Source organism: Podarcis melisellensis, assembly GCF_964234715.1.
Source record: "Podarcis melisellensis genome assembly, chromosome: 13".
NCBI classification, from domain to species: Eukaryota; Metazoa; Chordata; class Lepidosauria; order Squamata; family Lacertidae; genus Podarcis; species Podarcis melisellensis.
The window spans coordinates 29,150,203-29,172,981 of record NC_138545.1 but is presented as its reverse complement, the minus strand read 5'-3'; the positions used below and the strand labels follow the sequence as shown (position 1 = coordinate 29,172,981).

The following is a 22,779-nucleotide window of genomic DNA, read 5'->3' as shown; positions in this document are numbered from 1 at the left end:
TCCCACCTACTTTGTAGCAAAATACTCCCCTTGTTCTTCAAGAGGTCCCTCCTTCCGTTTCCTTTACCAATAAAAGCCGAAACGCCTTCTTTTATCAAGAGAGAGAACGCACTGCAATAGCCTACCATCAGACTTAAAAGGGGCAGCTGGTCACCGAATGTGTCTCGACGGAGGACCCAGAAGTCAACTGACCTTCCACTGTGACCGTGCATTGAGGGAGCCCAAGAGGTGAGGAGGAAGACTCTGGTGCGCACGCTCTCTCTTTCTCTGTTGATCAGCAGCCTTATACCTTGACCTCTTCAAACTCAGTACCTCTTCTCTACATTCCCAGTATGCAGTAGGACCCCCCTCCATCACAGCGTTGGCAGCCGGCCGGAGCTGCCGTTGGGAAAACCAAAGCAGCCGTGGAAAAAGCTTATACACATGCGCACAAAGAAGAGAGGGGGAGAAAAGGAAGGAAGAAATAACTGGTAATAAGTAAAAACTTTCCTGGTTGTTTTGTTTTTTGTTTCACCCCCCCCCTCAAAATGTTATTTATTTCAGTTTTTCCCCATGAAAAAAGGCAAATAAACAAAAATTCAACAGGTTACATTGGAAGATGCTTGGCTGCTTTATGTGTCCGCGTGTGTGTCTTTGAAAATGTGCTTTTCCACGCAAGGGTTGCACGGGGGATCTGTGCAGGGTTGGTTCAAGGCATTTGGGCAGAGCATGGGTTTCGCTTGCAGGAGACCACGGGTTCAATCCAGGTAGGGCTGGCAAAGCTCGAGTGAGATCCAGGTCAGCACTAGGTCAGCACTAAAGTAAAAAGTCACTGATGCCGGTGATGTTAACTCTATTCAAGTAAACCAAAATACAGCTCAGGCCCAGTGGTCTCAGCAACCCTTCCCAGCAGGTATTGCCCCAATGACACGGTTGCAAAGACTGAAGGCCCTCTCCACCCCTCTCTAAGGCTACTACTCTCCCGGGTTTTCCCCATGCAGTCTCAAACTGCACAACTAATCTCTGTTCTGCCCTTTTCATTTCTCTGCATGTTCTCAGACTAGTGGGGAAGGGAGGAGGTTGCAGCAGCAGCAGCAGCAGCAGCAGCAGCAGCAGCAGCAGCAGGAGACTCCCTGGGTTCTTCATCCACCTCTTGACCCCACTCTTCTCTCCAGCCTCCACTTCAGTCTCAAAGTCTGAATTGCTTTCTGCCACAGACTCTTCCTGCTCACTAAACCCTGTTGCCCTTCTAGCTTCCAAAACCACCTCCTCCCAGTCTTTTCCCTTGGACCACTCATCGTCATCCCACCACCAATCCCCCGGCTCTGAGCCTTCTTCCCCTGGGGGTTCTCTAGGGAGTTCCTCAACTGGTGCCTGTCTCCTGCATCCAGCCAGCCCATAACAATGTCCGAAACCCTGAAGAGCTGCCCTCTTGTCAATTTGTGGCCCAGGGAAAGGGAACTTGTCTCCCTCCAGAGAAGAAGAAGAGAAGAGTTTGGATTTGAATCCCGCTTTATCACTACCCTAAGGAGTCTCAAAGTGGCTAACAATCTCCTTTCCCTTCCTCCCCCACAACAAACACTCTGTGAGGTGAGTGAGGCTGAGAGACCAAAGAAGTGTGACTTGCCCAAGGTCACCGGGCAGCTGCATGTGGAGAAGCGGGGAAGCGAACCTGGTTCACCAGATTACGAGTCTACTGCTCTTAACCACTACACCACACTGGCTCTCAGACGGTGCTGAAGCCCGACTCCTGTTATCCCTGACCATTGGGCATTCTGCCTGGGGCGGTTGGGAGTTGGAGTCCTCCAACATTTGGAGGGTCACAAGCAAGCCATCCTGGGATAAATGCTGAGCTGGATAGGCTGAAGGTTTTACCTAGGGTCCTTCCAGATTGGCATTTTATGGGAGTATTCTGCAATGGGGTGTGAGGGGAAGTGTTGTACCAATGGCTGCTGGTACACAGTATCTCCACCACAGCCCAGGTTGGGTGGAACGTGTCAGGGATCAAATATGGTTCCAGTCCCTAGCACATTGGGGGAAATAACTGCTGGTCCGCCACATCAGATAGTTTGAGGAGCACTGCTTCTTTAATGCATTTCAACTCCAGGCCTGAGTTTGAATTCCAGGCCTGATTTAGAGCCTTCGCACACCTCTCCCTTCAGCAGAAAATGCTCCCTGTGCGACTTAATATACAATCAATTTAAAACAGGATAGTCCTTGCCTGCAAGCTGACAGCTCAAAAAGATATGTGACACACAAGGGAAAAGGAAGAGGTTGGGAAGTGGAAGAAAGCAAACTTGGGAACCAATTCTTAATAGTTAAATGTTAGTCCTTCTCCTGAGCAGCCAGAATGGAAGCACCTCGGGGACAGGAGGCATCTGATGGAGGTGATATTTCAGAAGAAGAGCTGCTTGGGTTGCTCCTGGCAGAAATCTCGAGTCATCTCCGCATAGGTTCAGTGCAAATCTCAGCCCACCCCACTTCCTCACACGGTGATTCACAAGCACACCACAAGCACACTTCAGGTCAGAAGATTGCGCTGGCAATATTGTGTCTATCTGTGGACATTTCATGCTAATGTAATAGATTTCAAGCGGGAGATAGCTCAGTCGGTAGAGACTCTCCCATCTCATGAGTTGTGGATTTGAGCCTGCATTATAGGGGCTTGGACTAGGCCTATGGTCCCTTCTAACTTTACAATTCTACGATTATAAATCAAGAAAGTGTGGACCAAAAAAAAAGCATGCCAGTAGATTCTCCGTTCTTATCCCCACTTTTTCATTAAAGTAGTCTTCTTCAGACATTTTAAAGCCAGCTGCAACCTGCAATACAGAGACAAGAAATTTAATTTTTACTGTATTACGCCAAAGTGTCTCAAAGTGGCTTAACAAAAAAGAACAGAAACTTAAAAAATAATAATAAAAACTAGATGGAAAGTTGCAATAAAACAAGAACCAAAAATGCTCGTCCATAATTGCATATGAAAAGGACAAATCTTACCCACCCCACTGAAAGCTAAGCACAAAAATTGGCCACAGATATAACTAATTACCCTCCAAAGTAAGGGCCGAGAGCTCAGATAAATGCCCATCATTCTCCCCCTTGGTCCTTCCCTCCCCGTTCTGCGTCATTCTTTCCTCAACTTCCCAACAACAAAAATAATATAGTGGGAAATGGGGCACTGGCTCACTAAACTCTGTCCTCAGCCAGCCCCTACCTGCTTCCCTAACTACAGTGGTACCTCGGGTTAAGAACTTTATTCGTTCCGGTGGTCTGCTCTTAACCTGAAACTGTTCTTAACTTGAGGTACCACTTTAGCTAATGGGGCCTCCCACTGCCGCTGTGCTGCCGCCGCGCAATTTCTGTTCTCATCATGAAGCAAAGTTCTTAACCCGAGGTACTATTTCTGGGTTGGCGGAGTCTGTAACCTGAAGCGTCTGTAACCCGAGGTACCACTGTACTTATATCCAGTTCAGGGAGGGAGGGTCCTAGCTGTCTGTTTCCTTCCCCGCTTTGCTCTTGTAGACCTCAGCAGGGAGGAGGATGGGGGCGAAACTCGAATTAGTTGGTTTTACCTTTCATTGGCTCTGTCTTCATCTTTGGCCGGCCCTACCAGTCTCAACAGGCACCAGCCATAACTGGCAGACATGGGCGTCTGGGTAGCTAAGGGTGGGGGCAGGGGGGCAGCTGCCCCTGCTAGATCAAGTAAAACAACACAAATACTTAACTAACTGACCAATTGCATTGGTTCTGCCCCCCCCCCCCCGCAACAAAAACCCTGCCCTGCCCCCAACAAAAATCCTGGCTATGCCCATACTGGCAGACAGCATCTGCCAATGGCCCAGAAAGCTCAGGAAGGTTCTCCACTGGCTGGTGAGGGAGACACCATGCAGTTTGTTGGACCAGTTGAAAGGTGATTGAACCGAACAGAAATGTTCTGCTCCTTGTACTTGCAAGTAGTTAACGGAGCGCAATGTGACCTTTTTTTCCAAAAATGGGAAGGTTCAAGAAGGAAGTAGAAGAGGAAATAGAACGAGAAGCAGCAGCAAAGAATCCTCTGGTTATGTGCCCAGGAGTGTGAGTGTATTTTGAATGTGGCTAAAGGTCTTAATTGTTGCCCAGTCTCGTGATTTCATGATTTCAGAAATGTTAATATTACCGTTAGCGTTAGCATATATGTTTATCCATTGCACACTAGTGGTTTGCAGCTGTAAAAAAACCCCAAGAACACAAACATTTAAAATAATACCGAAAGATTCAACCATTATTTACTAAAAGTGACAATCCTGCAATATGATTAAAAAGGGACAAAACCTACTTCTCCCAGCTAAAAGATGGAACACCGCAGCAGGCTAGGGTATTATCATGTGATAACATTTTTTAAAATCCTAGGTAAATGGGAACACCTTTATCTGGTGCCTAAAACTTGATAAAGATGATTATCAGTTGTATGGAAATATTCAGAGCCAATCATGCATTCGTCTACATATTCAATTTTTCCAAAAGGTTTTTTGTTTTCCCCTTGATCTGATAGCTGAAGTAAGATTAAGGTTGTCAACGGCATCAGAAAAGGGCAGGCTGTTCTGCAGTAGTGCTTAGCATTAATTGTTTTGATTATGAAATTAAACCTAATTATTGCAATACTTAGCATATATGGTATTTTCGAGTGTTCAAAATGCTTCACTTATATTAGCAATAACCCTGCAAGGTAGGTCAGTGTTACGTCCTGCGACATCACAGACGGAGAGCAGAAGCTGAGGTATGAGGTTGCTATTAGGTGGAATTCAATCACATACCAGCAAATTGAGGTTGCACAATTATAGCTCTTTGGGAAGTTTTGCACAGCAAACCTGCTTTGCCCTAAGATAAGGATAGCGAGACGGGATGCGGGTGGCGCTGTGGTCTAAACCACAGAGCCTAGGGCTTGCCAATCAGAAGGTTGGCGGTTCGAATCCCCGTGACAGGGTGAGCTCCCGTTGCTTGGTCCCTGCTCCTGCCCACCTAGCAGTTCGAAAGCACATCAAAGTGCAAGTAGATAAATAGGTACCGCTCCGGCGGGAAGGAGTCCCCAGGGCCACCTTTTTTTCTAGAGGACACCTCAGGATGGACCCAGCTTCTCCTCCTCTTCAGAGGAACTCTCGTTGGGGCCTGGTGGGTCCTGGAAGCTAAACCATTTTGAAAGCTTCTGTTTAGCTACAGCCATTCCTTGCATCCCACTTCTGCTGAGTTTGGAGGACAGAGGTTTTTAGAAATGAGATGCCATAATCCCACTTTCGGGTGCCAGCGTGTAATCCAACCTTATCCCCGAATGAATAAAACAACAACAAGCTTGTTGGGCTTTTGTGAACGAGGTCATGTTCAGAGCCACCTATATATCATGTTACCCCCTTGAAATCAAGTATATATGGTGGACTAGACACGGCTGGAATACCTGACGGTTTTCTTTTCAATCAAGGAGGTTGCAGCTGTGCTGTGGGAGCAGTTTGTATTATCCATAGATGCACATGCCCAAAACTGACCCTAATGACCAGCAGCACTGCCAGTTTTCAAATGCACGCAGCTCCCACTGCCCAAATGCTTGTTTTCAAAATTCACTTATCCAAACACGAGAAATTAGTACCCAAACTTCACTATACACACTGCACACATCCAAGCAGCCAGATCTCAGTGTATTACTGTAAACAAATAAGTGACCTTAAACAAGTCTTACTTTGTGTGTTTTACTGGTTTGCTGGTCAGCTGTTTCACCAGAAACCATGGTGGGGTGCGGGAAGGGTGAGAGATTCAACAAATAAGAAAGCATTTTTTTCCCTTCTTTGTTTGCTTTTGGCAAGGTTTCAGAGGGTTTTGCAAGGTTTCAGAACCTATGCCTGGGGTTTTTCATCACTTTGGGGTCAAAATTCTGTGGTCAGGAACGATGTGGAAATTTCCCCATAGGAATCAATTGAAACCATCAACTTGTTATGTGAACGTTTGCCTAACAAATGATTTCCTGAGAATGCATTGTGTTTGGATAACAATACCTGCGTGGTAAGTCAATGACCCTATTTCAACTTCTGAAATGCCTTTTGACAATCTTTTCAGTGGGGACTCATGTGTATCACAGTTCAGTCTTCAGTCGCTTTCCTGGATCTCAAGAACCTGATCTCTAATAAACTCCACAATTTCAATATTTTGCATAATGGATTCAGTCACAAATTTGGTACTCTGGCATGCCGAATCTGCTATAAGAAAGCAAAATGGACTTTTTGTGAATAGGAAAGTGATAAGGATAATGAAAAAAGAGGAGATAATAATCAATAAATGGGAGCACATATATTAGTGAAAAACCACAGACAAAAATACATTATATTGGGGAAATTTGCTAGTTAAAGTGTACATTAGGCAAAATTACATACAAAAATTGTATTTTAGAAGAATTTCACACTAATATGCTGATGAATTTTCACGATGATGCTTTAAAAAAAGAATTTGCAAATAGATGTGGGCATGTGACAAATGGAACTTTGTTGTTGTTGTTTAGTCGTGATTAGAAAACAGAGTGAAATGGAATTTGACAAACCCACCCGTCCCTGTGGAAGAGTAAACAAATGCAGAACCCTGCAGAAGGGGAAGGATCTTCAGCAATGAGTAATGTGGGGGGAGGAGGAAGGAGTATGCTGAGGTAGCATGAGAAGAAAAGGGGTGTTGCAATATGAGCATATAACATGGCCAGCACCTCTATTTTGGTAAAATTCAAGTATACTGGACAAAACTGCTTAGGTTATTCAGGGCCATGTGTGGTCCTGGGAATCCTCTTGCCCTAGAATTAAGCCATTTTGGAAAATACTAGAGGTAGTGGAGAGCAGAAGAAATCTTAGATGCAGAATTTATCACAAATATCCTTACTGTGCCCGGAACAGAAATAGTTGTTATCATTATCTGTTAACAAATGAAGGATGTAAAGGGGATGATTAGTTTGGCTCATATTCTTAGACTTAACAGGGAAAGCTTGGAGAGTTTAAAAATAAGGGGGGAAATGTATATTACGAATAAGAAATAAAACCACAGAATTGCCTCAAGTTCTGGGCTACTGATTGTGTGCTACACATGTAAACAATAACAAAAGTATAAATTATTTTGACATGTATAAACCTTAAAATGAGAGTACTGGAGTTGGAACGACAGCCTTAGTTTCTGTTGGCTAAATTTATCATTTGTCCCAGGCATGGGGTTCAAAACAAACCCAATCTGGGTAGAAGCTACTCAAATGGTACAACCCCAGATGCCTATTTAGGTGAAAACTCTAATGTGGCGGGATCCTTGCAGATGGAGGCTGAAACCCCTGATCATAAATCATACCTGCCTCCATGATTCTGCCACCTGAAGCAGAAACTTCAGTCCTATCCCTGGAGATCCTGCCATGGCAACTCCTTCCATGCTGGCTTAACCCTGACCATCAAAAACCAGTATAGTGAAAGTCATTCCCAACTGCTTCTCATGCATCTGGTAATTTGAGGACTTCGGTTAATATTAGTTCATTCACATGATCCTGTAGAGGGCGACTTTTTTCATAATATAAGTTTTCTGTTCAATGAAGTAGAACTACAATTGTGTTGGAAAGTAGCCAAGAATTACGTCTTTCAGGATGCATAGCACCAAAATCAGGTTAAAATGATTTTCCCCTCCCCAAACTAGAAATTGTATCTGACAAGTGGGTTTGGGGGTGAGCTGGGGGTTCAGAGGGTTGTGTTCCCTGTTCCTGACCATTCTCTAACTTTATCACTGCCCCAAGGTTCATCACATTCTCAGGGTGTTTCAGGGTTCTTGAGTTTTGAGGGTTATTCAGGGTGCCAACTTGCAATGCTGAGAAAATTGCGAGAGCCTTTGCATCATGGAAAAAGAATGACTGTTCTCCATTTTATTGCACAATTCCTTCCTTTGCGGTAGCCCTGTTGAGTCAGCAACTCTCCCCTCAACCTTTTCATGGCTTCAGTTACAAATTTGACTATCCTTCTACCATCCTGAGCAGTTTGTTTGTTGTTGATGTTTTGTATAATGAACCGCTAAGCCGTTCCAACACGCTGTTGTCATTCTTAAGCTACTCCGAGATCCTTCGGCCCACTCTAATCCTTTCATTCTAATAATATGTGCATACACCTAACTGTATTTCACTGTCTTCATTGTCTTCTGACTCATTGCTCTGTGTTATTAGCGATCTTGCCCATGTCTGCTTTCAATTCTCTATGTTGATATTTTTGTTATGTTCCTGACCCAGGATATAATGTACTTACGATGCTTGGCTGATCTCCTAGTGTTTCGTTCTGCATCGTCATATCTTATCTCCTGGCATTCTGTTCAGTTGCGCTAGGGGAAAGTAAGAGAACACAGGTTTGTGCATAATAATAATAATAATAATAATAATAATAATAATAATAATAATTTATTATTTGTACCCCGCCCATCTGGCTGGGCTTCCCCAGCCACTCTGGGCGGCTTCCAACAAAGATTAAAAATACATTAAAATGTCACACATGGAAAACTTCCCTGAATGCAATACTTAAAGAGAGTCTGTTCTATCCAGAAAGGTTTAGTAAAGCTCATATACAGATTTCAGACTGCAAAACTATGACTGTGCAAAAATGAATACAGAGATGAAATACAGTGGTACCTTGGGTTACATACGCTTCAGGTTATAGACTCCGCTAACCCAGAAATATTACCTCGGGTTAAGAATTTTGCTTCAGGATGAGAACAGAAATTGTGCTTCGGTGGTGCGGCGGCAGCAGGAGGCCCCATTAGCTAAAGTGGTGCTTCAGGTTAAGAACAGTTTCAGGTTAAGAATTAAGTACTTAACACGAGGTACCACTGTATAAGAGAACAAGGAAGGTGTTCATGGTGAGTTCTGGCACCTCTTTTTCTAGAAAAATAGCGCTGAATCTACTTGTAATATAACCTGAAATGTGACTTTGGAAATAACAGCAGTTTCTGTTTAAAACCACCTGTTGCCAGATTCAGAAGTTGTTTAAAACAGTCAAAGCGGAGGACATTTTCCAGTGCACAGACAGTTCCAATGAAAACAAAACTTTTCTCTGGAAGACAGCAGCAATAGCAGGCAGGGAGCTGTTGTGTATGAAAAGGGAGTGGAAAAGCAGATCAACAACCCTCTTTATGGTCCTTTGGACACGTGGGCATAATGGCCAACTAGATACAGGACTGCTGCCTAAGCTGACGCACGCATTACTAGGGATAAGGCAACAACCAGCTTTTCTCCACTCCTGCCCCTCACAGGAGGCAGTGGCAATGTCAAAGAACATAAATCTTTCAGGTTCGTGAGGTCTAAAAGAAAACTTGTGCAAAAACCAGGAATGGAGCCAGAGAACCAATAGCAGCAGCATGTTCTTAAAAACAAAAGGATAGAATCAATTCTCCTTTAAGGCATGTAAAAAAGGCACCCGTGAAGAATCAATAAGTATAGAATTATCCACAGGAACAAGAAAAGTTATCCACACACACCCTGCCCCGCCATATATTGGCAGGCATCATGGAGAGGGAGCGATGGAAAGGGAAAGACTTTTGTTTCTAGGAAATAGGAGAGTCGAACATAGTGCTGCTCCTGGTTACACTCAGGAGTTTGCGTAAACATGACTGAGTTATACATGTTCCAGGGCATTTAAAAAAAAACACATGTAAAGTGCTGAGGAAATTCCACCCAAGGTGAACTCAAAATCCTTGCCTGAAGTGCCCTTTTGAGTCTGTGATTTAGGATTTGCCATCCTGTCTTAAGCAAAACCTGCGCCTATATAATCCACATGGGTATATTCTGTTTCTTAAACATGGGCATAGCCAGGATTTTTGCTAGGGGGGAGGGCAGAACCGACGTCATTGGTCAGTTAGTTAAGTATTTCTATTATTTTACTTGATCTGGGGGCAGCTGCCCCCACTGCACCCTCCCTTGGTTACCCCCATGTACTTAAAGGGGATTCAAGACTTTCAAGATCTCGTATTCAGGCAGAGGCGGAGCTAGCTGCTCTGGCACCCGGAATGGCGCACATGTTCTGCACCCGGGGGGCGGGGCCAGCCCCCTTGAGTCCCCCCTCAGGGGTGTCTACCCCCCTCAGGGATGGCACCCGGGGTGGACCGCACCCACTGCACGCCTTTCCTCTGCCATTGTGTTCAGGGGCCCCACCTACCCTGGTTGTTTGACTACGTTTTGAGGTCGTGTGGGAACGGTTACAACGTGTAAAGGGCAAACGAGGCTGAGTGTGGGGATTTGCCAGTAGCTTCCAGGGCTTTGGAAACCATTTTGTTCAAGACCTGCAGGTGTGGAATTGAGGGCAGTCGAGTTTTTTGTTTTGTTTTGTATATATGTTTTTATTAAATTTCTGTTTTACAATTTAAAATACTCATTTTACATCCTTAAGATATCAGTGACTTCCCTTCTTCTCTTTCCATGGTTCATATTACATATCACAAATCCCTGCATATACCATTCAGTATTCCATTATTACATCCATCATAACTTACTTGCACTGTCGATTTTATCGTAATGCTACCAGTGTTTTCAGCTCTACACTGTTATTTCCCATATATTCTATAAATGTTTTCCAATCTTCTCTAAACTTATGTTCTTCTTGTTCTCTTATTCTATATGTTAAGTCTGTAAAAGGGTCAAAGAGTATTGGGAAATCTTCCATAATGAATTGAAAAAAAAAAGTTTAAAAGTACCGGTACTTTCCCAAAAAACCCCAGAGTCCTTTCTGCTGGAGACAATTCAGACTGAAATTCCCAGGTGTCAAAAAAGGTTATTTATGTATGCCACTACTGTGGCCCATGTTTTGTTAGCCCCAAAATGGAAAACGAGTGAGGTCCCAACCAAAGAAGAGTGGCAGCTTAAGTTGACAGAATCAAATTAGATAAAAGAATCAAATTAGATAAAAGGGTAGTGACGCCCTGCCCCAGGTGTCGCGATGCCTTCGTTCACCCCTGGTCCCATGTCTTAGTATGTACTGTACAGTTTTCATCTGATCAGAGACTCTTTTGCAGATGGATTGGAAGAAAAGGTTTGCTTTTAAAAAATCAACATTAAATCTTCCCCTCAACTCAAGGCTGGCCCAGGACATTTGGCCACTTCAGGCAAGACTAGGGTTGCCATATTTTAGGAAGTGAAAATCTGGACACAAAAGTTGAGGTTTTGTTTTGTTTTTTTGCAAAATCGAGAGAGAGAGAAAATATATTTTTGAGATATTTTAGAGGAAATTCGCCAAAATCTATACTTCCAACATGGGCTGCCATATGCCTTCTTCTCTTCCACAACCCTTCCAACGCTGCCCCTGATGACAGAGGCGGCCATGGTGGAAGTTGGTGAGCATGGAAGAGGCTAGATTTTCCGCCCGAGGCGACTGCCTCATCTTGCCAGATGGGTAGGCTGGCTCTGCCTCAGCTCCCAGTTCACCTGCTGCCAGTGGCAGGAGAAGTTCAGGCTGGAAACCTCATGCAGGGCACGGCCTGCTAATCAAGATCTACTATCAACACAGTCGCTCATTTTGTGAAGACAGGATTGATACTGTGTCTTCCCAGGGGGAAATGGCGCGCTTGAAGCATGTGAAGAGCGGCAGGTCATTTCTGTTGTGCTCCAGTGGCGTAGCGTGGGTTGTCAGCACCCGGGGAAAGGCAAGTAATTTGCACCCCCTAACCCGTGGATTTGCGCCCCCTAACCCTAACCCCCAGATGTTGCGCCCGGTGCGGCCAGCCCCCCCTGCACCCCCCACGCTACGCCACTGGCTCCAGGGGAGTGATTTAGGATGTTCAGTGTATGTGCATCTTTGCCAGCTGTTGCCCATAGCTTCTGGATTGGTGCAAAAACTTTGGGCAGCATTCCCAACTCTCTCACCCCACTCGGTGCAAACTGAAAGAACTGCGCTCCTGCATAAACTTATAATGGATGGTAAAGGTAAAGGACCCCCAGACAGTTACGTCCAGTGAAAAGCAACTATGGGGTTGTGGCGCTCATCTCGCTTTCAGGCCGAGGGAGCCAGTGTTTGTCAACAGACAGCTTTCCAAGTCATGTGGCTAGCAAAACTAAACTGCTTCTGGCGCATGGAGGACCATGACGGAAACCAGAGTGCACAGAAACGCCATTTCCCTTCCCACCGCAGCAGTACCTATTTATCTACTTGCACTGGCGTGCGTTTGAACTGCTAGGTTGGCAGGAGCTGGGACAGAGCTATGAGAGCTCATCCCATTGCGGGGATTTGAACCTCTGACCTTCTGATCGGCAAGCCCAAGAGGCTCAGTGGTTTAGACCACAGAGCCACCTGCATCCCTTAATGGATGACGTATGAACAAGTATGACAACAAAGACAGTTGATACATGGCAAACCAGAGATGTGAATGAGATTGGTACAGTCTATTCTGATCCCTGGCCTGGTATTGTCAACTTTCCTTAAACCAAAGATGGGAGACAATGTCCACCGATTTATCCTGTGTGGGATTGTGTTAAAAAAAAAAAAGGAGTTTGGACATTTTTGTTAAATTTCAAATGCCAACTTTCTTTAAATTGCAATAAATTACAAAAAGCCTAAAGAGAGGTTGTGGGTTCAAGTCCCATGTTGGGCAAAAAGAATTCTGCATTGCAGGAGGTTGGGCTAGCTGTCCTCTGTGGTCCCTTCCAGCTCTAAAATTCTATGGTTCAGTCCCAACCAAAGAAGAATGGCAACTTAAACTGATGGAATATGCACAGCTTGCGGACCTAACATATAGAATAAGAGAACGAGGAGAACATAACGTTTAAAGAAGATTGGAAAACGTTTCTTGAATATATGGGGGAAACTGCATACATTTGAAAATGTGGGCAGCATTAAGATAAATTCAACAGTGTAAATAAGTTTTGATGGATGTAATAATGGAATACTGAACGGTTTAGTTTCTATAAAATATGCAGGCGTTTATGTTTTGCAAAAGGAACCACGGAAAGAGAAGAAGGGAAGTCACTGATATTTTAAGGTTGTTTAAATGGATATTCTAAAATGTAAAACAAAATTTTAATATAAATTATACAAAAATAAAATAAAATTCTATGGTTCAGAAAGCTGACTGACCACTGGGAGGAATCACAGTCGAATGAAATAGCATACCCTCCAACATTTCTCTGATAAAAATAGGGACACTCTATTTAATAATAATAATAATAATAATAATAATAATAATAATACCCTGCCCGCCTAACTGGGTTGCCCTGGCCATTCTGGACAGCTTCCAACATATATAATAATGTAATAAAGAATTAAAGATTAAACAACTTCCCTGTTCAGGGCTGCCTTCAGTTGTTTTCTAAAGGTGGTATAGTTATCTCCTTGTTTTGGGGATTACATAACTCCATACCCTCCAACATTTCTCTGATGAAAATAGGGACGTTCTAAGAAAAAGTGGAAGTTTCCAGGATCAAATCAGAAAAGGGGACAGCTTCTGTAAATCTGGGACAGTCCCTGGAAAATAGGGACACTTGGAGGGTCTGGAACAGAGCATATCCACTCTGCCACATTTTGTACCAGTAGCGGTTGTAATAATCAGGAATAATTGTGTAGGGTTCTCTCTGTTACCCATTTCCCCACGCTGGTTCTTGACATTTTAATTCGAACCCACTCTGCTTATTGCCAGCGCTAAGCCCTAGGGCAACCGAATCAATGATAAAGAAATTAAGTTTTACCGAGTATGTGCAGAGTGTTTTTCCTGTCACTACAGAAGACCCATAAGTTCTACCTCACTTGTTTGGGATTTCTGTCTACAGGTAAAAGGGCACGACTTCAAGGCAGGTCGTGGCACATGTGAACCCTCTCACCTCAACTGATCACTCATCTGCTCTCTAGCCAGTTGAACATGCCAGTACCTAGCGGTTTCTGTGACTCATAAGGAGGGTTAAAAAAAGGATGTCCAACTTCCCTTTATTAGCAGAAAATGAAGCGTCCAGCAGTTCACTTCACAATTCCTTTAAGAGTGTTGTTGGCAAGCTCATGAGCAGGGAGATTGCAGTTGAGCTTGCTGAATCCGGAGTTATTCTTGTCAACCAAGGAAGCCCCCCCCCCTTTTAAAGAAGAAACCTGAAGGCTTCAGGATTCAGGTAAGTCAAAAACTATTTTCTGAAAGAAACCAAGAAATCCTGTTTCGATGTCTTCATGACATCCCACAATCTCCCACCTCACTTTTACACCCGGAAGGAGCACAGGTAGCTGGGAGTGAAACTAAGATAGGTTCTTTGCACCTCTGAAAATGTTGAAGATAAATCATTACTAATTACAAAGTTATTGATGTGATATAATCCAGCAACTCAGGAAATCTTTAGCAAATACCTCGGTGTTTCCCTCCCCCTTTTCCTTTTGCTTCTCTGTGCATTGAATAAACGAAACTTTTAACAAGAACAATCCGATCCTCGTTCCCAGCTTACCTCACCACTCTCGGTTTGAAAGAACTTTTTAAAACGTCAGTAATTGTGTATTTTCATTCTGGTCCCTCTCTCTCTTTTAACTTCCAACCTTATTCCCCCATGCCAAGTCACACATTTTCGCTTTTAATGTGAAGCTGGCAGGAGTGTCATTTTAGCCTGTCATTTTTAAAGCATTTAAAAAGTAAGTAAGAAAGAAAAAAACTCAAAAGGCAGCTGGATTGAACAAATTCATGGTGTCTCTTGGGGCCAAGACTCCTCTTTTCTCTCATTGATGGTGCTCATGCATCTGCCAGAGTTACCTGACGGGCAGAACTTTAACAAGGAAAGCTACACCTGTTGAATTTCTCTGACTGATGGGACTGTTAAAGGCAAGTGGCAGGGTGGGCAAGCTGACTACCTTCCTTTTGAATTTCATGTGCTTTCTTCCAAATCAGCCTTTATCTTACAGTGGTATCTCGGGTTAAGAACTTAATTCGTTCTGGAGGCCTGTTCTTAACCTGAAACTGTTCTTAACCTGAGGTACCACTTTAGCTAATGGGGCCTCCTGCTGCTGCTGCACCGCTGGCGCACGATTTCTGTTCTCACCCTGAGGTAAAGTTCTTAACCCGAGGTACTATATCTGGGTTAGCGGAGTCTGTAACCTGAAGCATCTGTAACCAGAGGTACCACTGTATTAGTGTTTACATCAGCCTATAAACAGGACCAGCCCAAGCAGATTTTTGTAACCATGCTGCCTGTACGCATTTTGTAGCACATGGACAGCTTGAAAGAAAAACCACACCTTTTCTTAAGGGTTAGGGTTAGGGTTCTTGACAAATGCTTCTCTGCACTGTCAGTGACCTGGTGGTCAGGGCTGGCCCCATATTTGACTGCCTGAAGCAAAGGCCAAGATGGCGCCTGCTCCTTTCCTTGTACTGAAGCCAACATGACAGAAGGTGAAGTGTAATTCAACACTGGGGATGATGGGGCAGCATCCTTCACTTCACCTCAAGGCAGCAAGGAGAGCTCCGTGGGGCACAGAACAGGGTGTGAGGCACCCACTGCTTCCCTCTACCTAATAGTAGGGCTGGATCTTCTAATTTTTTTCTGCTGACTCTCCTTTTAGGGATTTCCCTCTCTCTTCTACCTTCAACGTTTCCAGACACAGAATCTACTTTCAATCACAGTGAGGAATATAGAACCCCCTTTCATTTTTTTTATCTCCGTCTCCTCCTTCTCCTCCTCCCTCTCCTTCTCCCTTCTTTTTCTTCTCCTTCTCTTCATCCTCCTCCTCCTCCTCCTCCTTGTTCTTCATTCTTCTTCTTTTGGCTTCCATTCTGTGTTTCCTCCATCTCCTCTCACTGTCTAAAGTAATTTCTAACTGGGTTGTTAACCCCCCCTTTTCTTTTTACTCCAGAGCTTTCCCCCTGAAAACCCACCCTTTAAAGCTCAATCGGAACAAATGTCAGTCCACAGAAAACCCAAACTGATGTTTGCTCCAATTCAGCTTCAAAGAGCAGGGTTTTTTTTTGCAAGGAAAGCTTTCTTGGGGAGGGGCAACTGTTTGGACACAGTAAGTGCGTATAAGCCCTTAGTTATTTCACATTTGCTGATCTTCATACTCAGCTGTTAGCACTATGCTTTCTATTTTTTTCTGTTGTGGCTTGCTGTATTTACGGTTTAAATTTATTGCTGCTTTAATGTGTTCTGTAACCTGCCCTGGAGTTTGATAATGAAAGGCAGTTTATACATATTGTAAATAAATAAAGACCAGTTGAGCGATCACTTAATTACAAGCAGGACGGCAGCCTATAAAACAACAGCGACACTTCAGTACTTTGCCAGCCTTAGATTTCACCACTGGCAGCATGTGCAAGTGAGGTGATCACCACACGCTTAAAGAAGTGGTTTTCTTCAACTAAAACTCCTTCAAAGTTAACAGGGGGGGAAAAATACTGGGAGGAAAACCACTTTGCATTCAACCTGGGCCTCAGAATACAGCCTTTTTTAATGCTTCAAAATGGTTTGTAAATGTTGTTTGGGAGAGCGTTCTCTCACTCGTTTTCTGAAAGCCTAAGGCCTAATGCACTGCCCAGTTCCACAGTCAACTTCAAATAGTAGCTTGGGGCTGCAATTTGAGGAGCGCCCAAGAACCAGATGTGCCCTGAGAATTGAAAAGTTGCAGGTATGACAGCACCAGGGCCAGCCTAAAATATTTTGCTGCGTGAGGCAAAAAAACAAAATGGTGCCCCCATGGCAGTTGACGCTTACTTCAACCGTGGGGATGGGACAGCAGTCATATTCACACTGTACATTTGGCTTTTCTCAAAGAATCCTGGGAACTATAGTTTGCTAAGGGGACTGGAAATTGTAGCTCTGTGAGGGGTAAACTACAGTTCCCGGGATTCTTGTGGGGGGGGGGAGAGCCATGGGTTTTAAATGTATGCTGCAGATATTACCCTCACAATTCTAACCCTCACAACTATCCTATGAGGTAGGCTCAAGGGAGTGGCAATGATTGGGCCACAGTCACCAACTTGCACCTTAGCCTCCCTGGTCGTAATACAACACTTGAACGACTTTACCACACTGGCTATCCTGTTTAAATAAAAATAAAATAATTCGGTTCCTTCCTTACAGGTTGTGAGCTGCCTTCCTGCCTCCCTGCTGTTGTGTCTCGGCGTCTTCCAATCTGTGGGGATAAAAAATGTTTAAGCGGCTGACCAAGCAGCTTATAAAAGAGCTGGGCTCAGATAGGAGGCTGATACCTGTGACTAGCCAGGTACTCACCGATAGCTTCCAGCCTCTCTCTTTGGTGACTAAAGAGCAATCCAGGTTTCCTTGGAATACGCGGAAGTATTCCCCAAGCCCTTTCAAGCTGGTGGATGTGCTCGAGAAAGGAGCAGAGGTGGAAATAGGTATGTTGTTTTTCGTATAATTTAGTAGGCATCTGTTAGGGTCTGTGGGGCTGGGAGCAATACAGTGGCTTACTAGAAACCATGTCCAGACCAGGGTGCATACCAAAGCTTAGGGGAGACTTTTTTTCCTGTTTAACAACTGCGACAAGCAACCCAGGAACAAGCAACCCAGGGATCTAGAAGTGAAGCCAAATCAGAGCATCATAGAAGAAGAAGAGGAGGAGGAGGAGGAGGAGGAGGAGGAGGAGGAGGAGGAGGAGTAGGAGTTTGGATTTGATATCCCACTTTATCACTACCCGAAGGAGTCTCAACGCGGCTAACAATCTCCTTTCCCTTCCTCCCCCACAACAAACACTCTGTGAGGTGAGTGGGGCTGAGAGACTTCAAAGAAGTGTGACTGGCCCAAGGCCACCCAGCAGCTGCATGTGGAGGACCGGAGACGTGAACCCGGTTCACCAGATTACGAGTCTACCGCTCTTAACCACTACACAACACTGGCTCATAGAGCTGGAGAGGCTCTTGTCCCAGACAGGCAATGAAGATTTGCTATTTGCTTATGCATGGCTTATGTAGGCTCCGTTTGGGGTTTAGGCTGGAAAGTTGTGCGTGCCTCGTCTGAAGGTGTTCCCACTTCCATGCACACACATTTGAAGTAGCCCTCCATGGACATTGGAATTTCATGGCTGGGGTGTCTGGAATGTGGCAAAAGGTGTTTGGATTTGCGGTTTAGCTCTTCAGCAGGCCATGCTTCAAACTCACATACCCAATATGAACTACAGATCCCGGTTATGGTTTGCATGGAAAGTGGTTTGTAGTAACAATAGTGAAGTGTAGGTGGGTTCCCACGAGGCAAGACACAAGTGATAGCAGCAAGAACTTTTACTGAATTAACAGAACTGGACAACAGGGGCAAAGCAACTGCTTATGTACATTTCTGAAGGCCTTGGCCACTCCCATTCCCAACGCGATTGGCTGTCTAAACTTCCAAGCTGCGAATCATAACTCAGAGTTTAAGGGCCAATGGCAGAGGTCCAAAACCTGAAATGTTCTGGGATTGGATATCACGTATCGAATCAGAACACAGGGGCTCAGGATTCTTAGTCGAGGCTCAGGCAAACATAGACCACTGAATGCACAACGGATAGTTCGTCCAATTCAGACATAATGGCAAACCATAGGTATTTGGCCTCAGGGAGCAGAAAGGATCTATGTTAACCTTGCCCCGGGCAGATCACTCCTCCCCATATCTATTCTGGTAAGCAACAAAGACCCACTTCTTGGAAGGGAGCACATCTAGATGCTCCACCCTCCTGCCAAGCAACTTCTTCCAGTAAGGAAGAAAACAAAGTCCACTAGGAGGGGAGAGAATGGGAGGATGGATTGCATCAACTCAATGGGTTTGGTCGTAACATACAGATCCCTTTCAAGGAAGCAGAGGTAGGAGCCACAAAGTAGAACAGTTTAATGTCGTTGAGAGAACCTGCTGTTCTGGCTCTGTAATTAGAAGAAGGGTGATAGCATCTGCCTGTGCATATGATTTGATTATTGTGAACCTCTTTGAGAATCATCAGGAGTGGAATGTGGTGGTTAAAGAAATAAATCTGACCGAAGTGTTTTGAATGTCGGGTTTTGTTGTGCTTTCCCCAGAACTGAAACACTCCGAACCACTTCTGTTCTCTGCAAACATCTGCCACAAATCTGGAGCAAAACTGAACCTCAAGATACAGACTGCTGCAGTGGATATCAGCGGCTTGGGCTCGGCTTCCTTGTCTTCCTCTCTGGTAGCTGTGAGGAAAACCTATGTGGACACCAGGGAGCTGTGGTGAGCATGGCTTTGCAGGGTGCTTGGGAAGGGGAGAAGTTGACCAGGCTTGTTGGCCATTGCCTTTTTTGGTTTATGCAAATGGAGAGCCTTGCACTGCAAAAGGAGACTCCAGCTGCTCCAGGAAGCTGACTTTGGGTGTCACCAAGAGCTGCAGAGTAGGACAGGGAAATGGATCAGGCCCACATCCATTCTCACACCCACACTGTGCATTTAAAACACATCACCCCTGCAAAGAACCTTGGGAACTGTAGTTCATAGAGCTACAGTTCCCAGCACCCTTAGCAAACTACGGTTCCCAGGATTTATTGGGGGGATTGCCATGTGCTTTAAATGTGCAACAAATAGGCAGTGCATGTTGGGCACCCTGTCTTTCAGTGAAACTTTTCATACCATGACTGTGCCAGGCTCCCTCTGAACAGGAAGGATCAGAGAATAGGAATAGCCTGGCAGTCCTTGTGAGGGCAGCTAGCACTATGGAGCACCATTTCTCACTGCAACCTGGCATAGGTAAAGGTAAAGGTAAAGGGACCAGTCCATTAGGTCCAGTCGTGACCAACTCTAGGGTAGCGCCACTCATCTCGCTTTATTGGCCGTGGGAGCCGGCGTACAGCTTCCGGGTCATGTGGCCAGCATGACTAAGCCGCTTCTGGCGAACCAGAGCAGTGCATGGAAACGCCATTTACCTTCCCACTGGAGCAGTAACTATTTATCTGCTTGCACTGGCATGCTTTCGAACTGCTAGGCTGGCAGGAGCAGGGACTGAGCCACGGGAGCTCACCCCGTCGCGGGGATTCGAACCACCAACCTTCTGATCGGCAAGCCCTAGGCTCTGTAGTTTAACCCACAGCGCCACCCGCATCCCTGCAACCTGGCATACCCAATGTTAAATGACAAAGCAAGGTGAAAGCAAACAAAATGAAAGTTCCCACGTGGAAGGGAACAAGCAAAAGCTGCAACAGCGGTTCAGTACAAATAGAATCCGTTCTTGCTAAGAGGGCTTAAGACTTAACTGCAGCCCCAACAGTTTCCACGAGAGGGCAGTCAAGGATAGAAGAAAGAAAGCAGCCTTGAGTTAGGATTCCTTGAGTTAGGACTTGAGTTATGCACTCCTTGCAGAATCTGCGACAATTCTTGCCTTGTCTCTGGAATGCTCACTCTCCTCACTTTCCAGGAGGCTAGCCATTTATTCATTTCATAAAAATTATACATTGCTTGATTGTAAAACACACACACACACACACACACACACACACAACCAACCATCAAAACAGTATACAAAAAGGGGAAACAATAAAACCAAGAAAAAAAAATACAAACCTCTTTTAAAGCATGCAAAAATTAAAATACTAAAACAGATTAAAAAGACCTCAACTTTCTGAGCATCTGGGTAGCAGTGGTGTAGCGGAGGTTGCTGGTGCCTGGGGTGGAACAAATATTGTGCAGTTGTGGACTGGGAGGCATGCGCATTAAGATGATGCTTTTAGTCTTGAAGTGAAACTGCCAGGAAGGTCACATGGAAAGCGGGCGGGGAGACACACCATGTTGTCCTTTGCCTCAGCAAGCAAATTGTCTTCGGCAGGATCCAGGTGTGGGGTCTGGGAAAGTGCCACATCGCTGGGAACCTTTTGCTCTGTAGCCCTTCCCAGAGTGGCCCTCACGAGGGGCGCAGAAGCCCCCCTGTTCTTTCCTCACTCAGCAAGAACCCTGAATGCTTAGGAGCCATTGCAACACACCTCCCCGTTGCTTTCAGGAAAATGGTGCCATCCCTCAGCCTTCTCCAGCAACTCTACCCTAAGCTGCATTTCTACGTTGTGACGGAGGCTTTCGAGATAATGGAGCCGCTTCTGATTGAGGAGACTGTCCAAGCAGGAGGCAAGGGAACGGTGACAGCAGCGGAAATATTGACGATACAGGTTTGTGGCCTTTAGCTTTGTGGTTTCTCCCTCTTCTCTCTTTCTGTCTCCCACAACCCACATTTCTGTGGTGGCTCCCCAATTGTGGAATGCTCTCCCCAGGAGGCTTGCCTGGTACCTTCATTACAGGTCTTTAGGCGCCAGGCAACAAAATGTCTCTAGGTAGTTGCACCCATCCTGTCAAATGCCCTCCTGTCAGATGCTTTTTCGTAGACATCTGAAGGCAGCCCTGTTTGGGGAAACTTTTAATGTTTGATGTGTTGTTTTGTCCCTTTATTTTTAGTTGGAAGCTGCCCAGAGAGGCTGGGGTAACCCAGTCAGATGGGTGGGAAACAAACAAACAAACAAAATGTTGTTGTTACCAGGTAATTGGCTGATTAAACAATCAAACTATGGCCTTTTATAAGTGCTTGTGAGAGGGGGGTTATTGGTTTGTTGTGGTTGCTGCTATGTCTTTTGTGTTCTCATTTCGTATTTTTATTGCCCTTTGATCTTCAGATGAAGGGCAGTATACAAATTGAAATAATAATAATAATAATAATAATAATAATAATAATAATAATAATAAACCACAAGAACAACAACTGTCTGCACACAGGGCCTCAGCACAACAGTGAAGAAGAATGCAATGCTGATCCCCCAGGGCACAGTGCTGGCCTATGCGGTTGAGAAGCTCCAAACCTACGATGAAGAACTGGGTGAGTGAAAAGAGTTGTCTGCACAGATTGAGACGGGTATAGCTTCCACAAAGAAGGTGAAAGCATCTTGAGCCAGGATGGGGAACCTACGGCCCTCCAGTTGTTGGATTCCAATTCCTTTCAGCCCCAGACAGCATGATGGGACTTATAGTCCAGCACCTGGAGGTTCCACAGTCTCTGCCCTCTTGATGATCTAGAGAGCAGCTCTCTCATTTTTAAATGGCCAGGGGTATCAGCTCCCCTTCTACTAGTAGCATGAAGCTTCCAGCAGGTTGCCCATGAGTCAATTCACCCTGCAACAGAGTGAGAAAATGATTGTCAAGTGGGATGCCAAGAAGCAGATAAATAAGAAGAGTTCTTACCAAGTAGTTTATTCAGTATTCACAGAGAGAGAGAAAGGAATGCAGTCTCTCTTAGATAATGGCGTTGCTCTAAGTCCCACCGCCTCAGTCCCTCCTATTCTACATCACCCCTGCGTCTGCTGATCTGTGCTTTCTATCTCTGAGCTTTCTGTTCTACTACTCTCAAGGCACGCCGGGTCCTTGAAGGGGGGGGGGCGTGTCCTGGATGCTTTCTAGAGACTCTGAATCTGTCAGCTGTTTCTCCCCTGGTGCTTCTTCTTCCTGTTTCCCTCCCAATATTTCCCAGCTTCTCCGCTCTGCAGCCTCTGAACTATGACCTTCTGCAAACCACTGTTCTAAATCTATACTGTCTCCCTCTTCTCCGGGAAGTGGGGGGGGGGGTGCAGGGCGGACTTCACCATCCTTCCTCTTTGGACCAGTCCCTGACAGTGATGCTCTTGGTGTGCAGAACCACAGGAACTGGAGAGCTTGCTGGGTGGTGTGATAACAGCTGGTGTGTGAGGCATCTACCTGTAGCTAAACAGTTCAGCTCTGCAGGTTGCCCCAGGGTCACTCTGAGACCATGGAAGACATGAAGAACTCGATTCTATATCCTCTCCTGATCATTGCTTCGTTTTCTTTCCAGTTTTGCTCTGCCAGCGGCTTCAAACAAAGTTGGTTTCCTCGCTCACGTATGATGGTAT

General features: G+C 45.1%; 1 protein-coding gene across 1 annotated transcript in view; it reads left to right on the top strand.

The window, feature by feature from the left end:
• The first annotated feature begins 10,224 nt into the window (after positions 1–10,224).
• Positions 10,225–22,779, top strand: part of LOC309355469 (gasdermin-A3-like) — an 18,397-nt gene continuing 5,842 nt past the window's right edge. Inside the window, exons 1-7 of the mRNA XM_081886376.1 lie at positions 10,225–10,281; positions 13,909–14,077; positions 17,021–17,298; positions 18,946–19,120; positions 20,874–21,036; positions 21,635–21,734; positions 22,722–22,775. Coding sequence (XP_081742502.1) covers positions 17,088–17,298; positions 18,946–19,120; positions 20,874–21,036; positions 21,635–21,734; positions 22,722–22,775 — 703 coding nt within the window. The 5' untranslated portion in view covers positions 10,225–10,281; positions 13,909–14,077; positions 17,021–17,087. The remainder of the gene's footprint in view (positions 10,282–13,908; positions 14,078–17,020; positions 17,299–18,945; positions 19,121–20,873; positions 21,037–21,634; positions 21,735–22,721; positions 22,776–22,779) is intronic.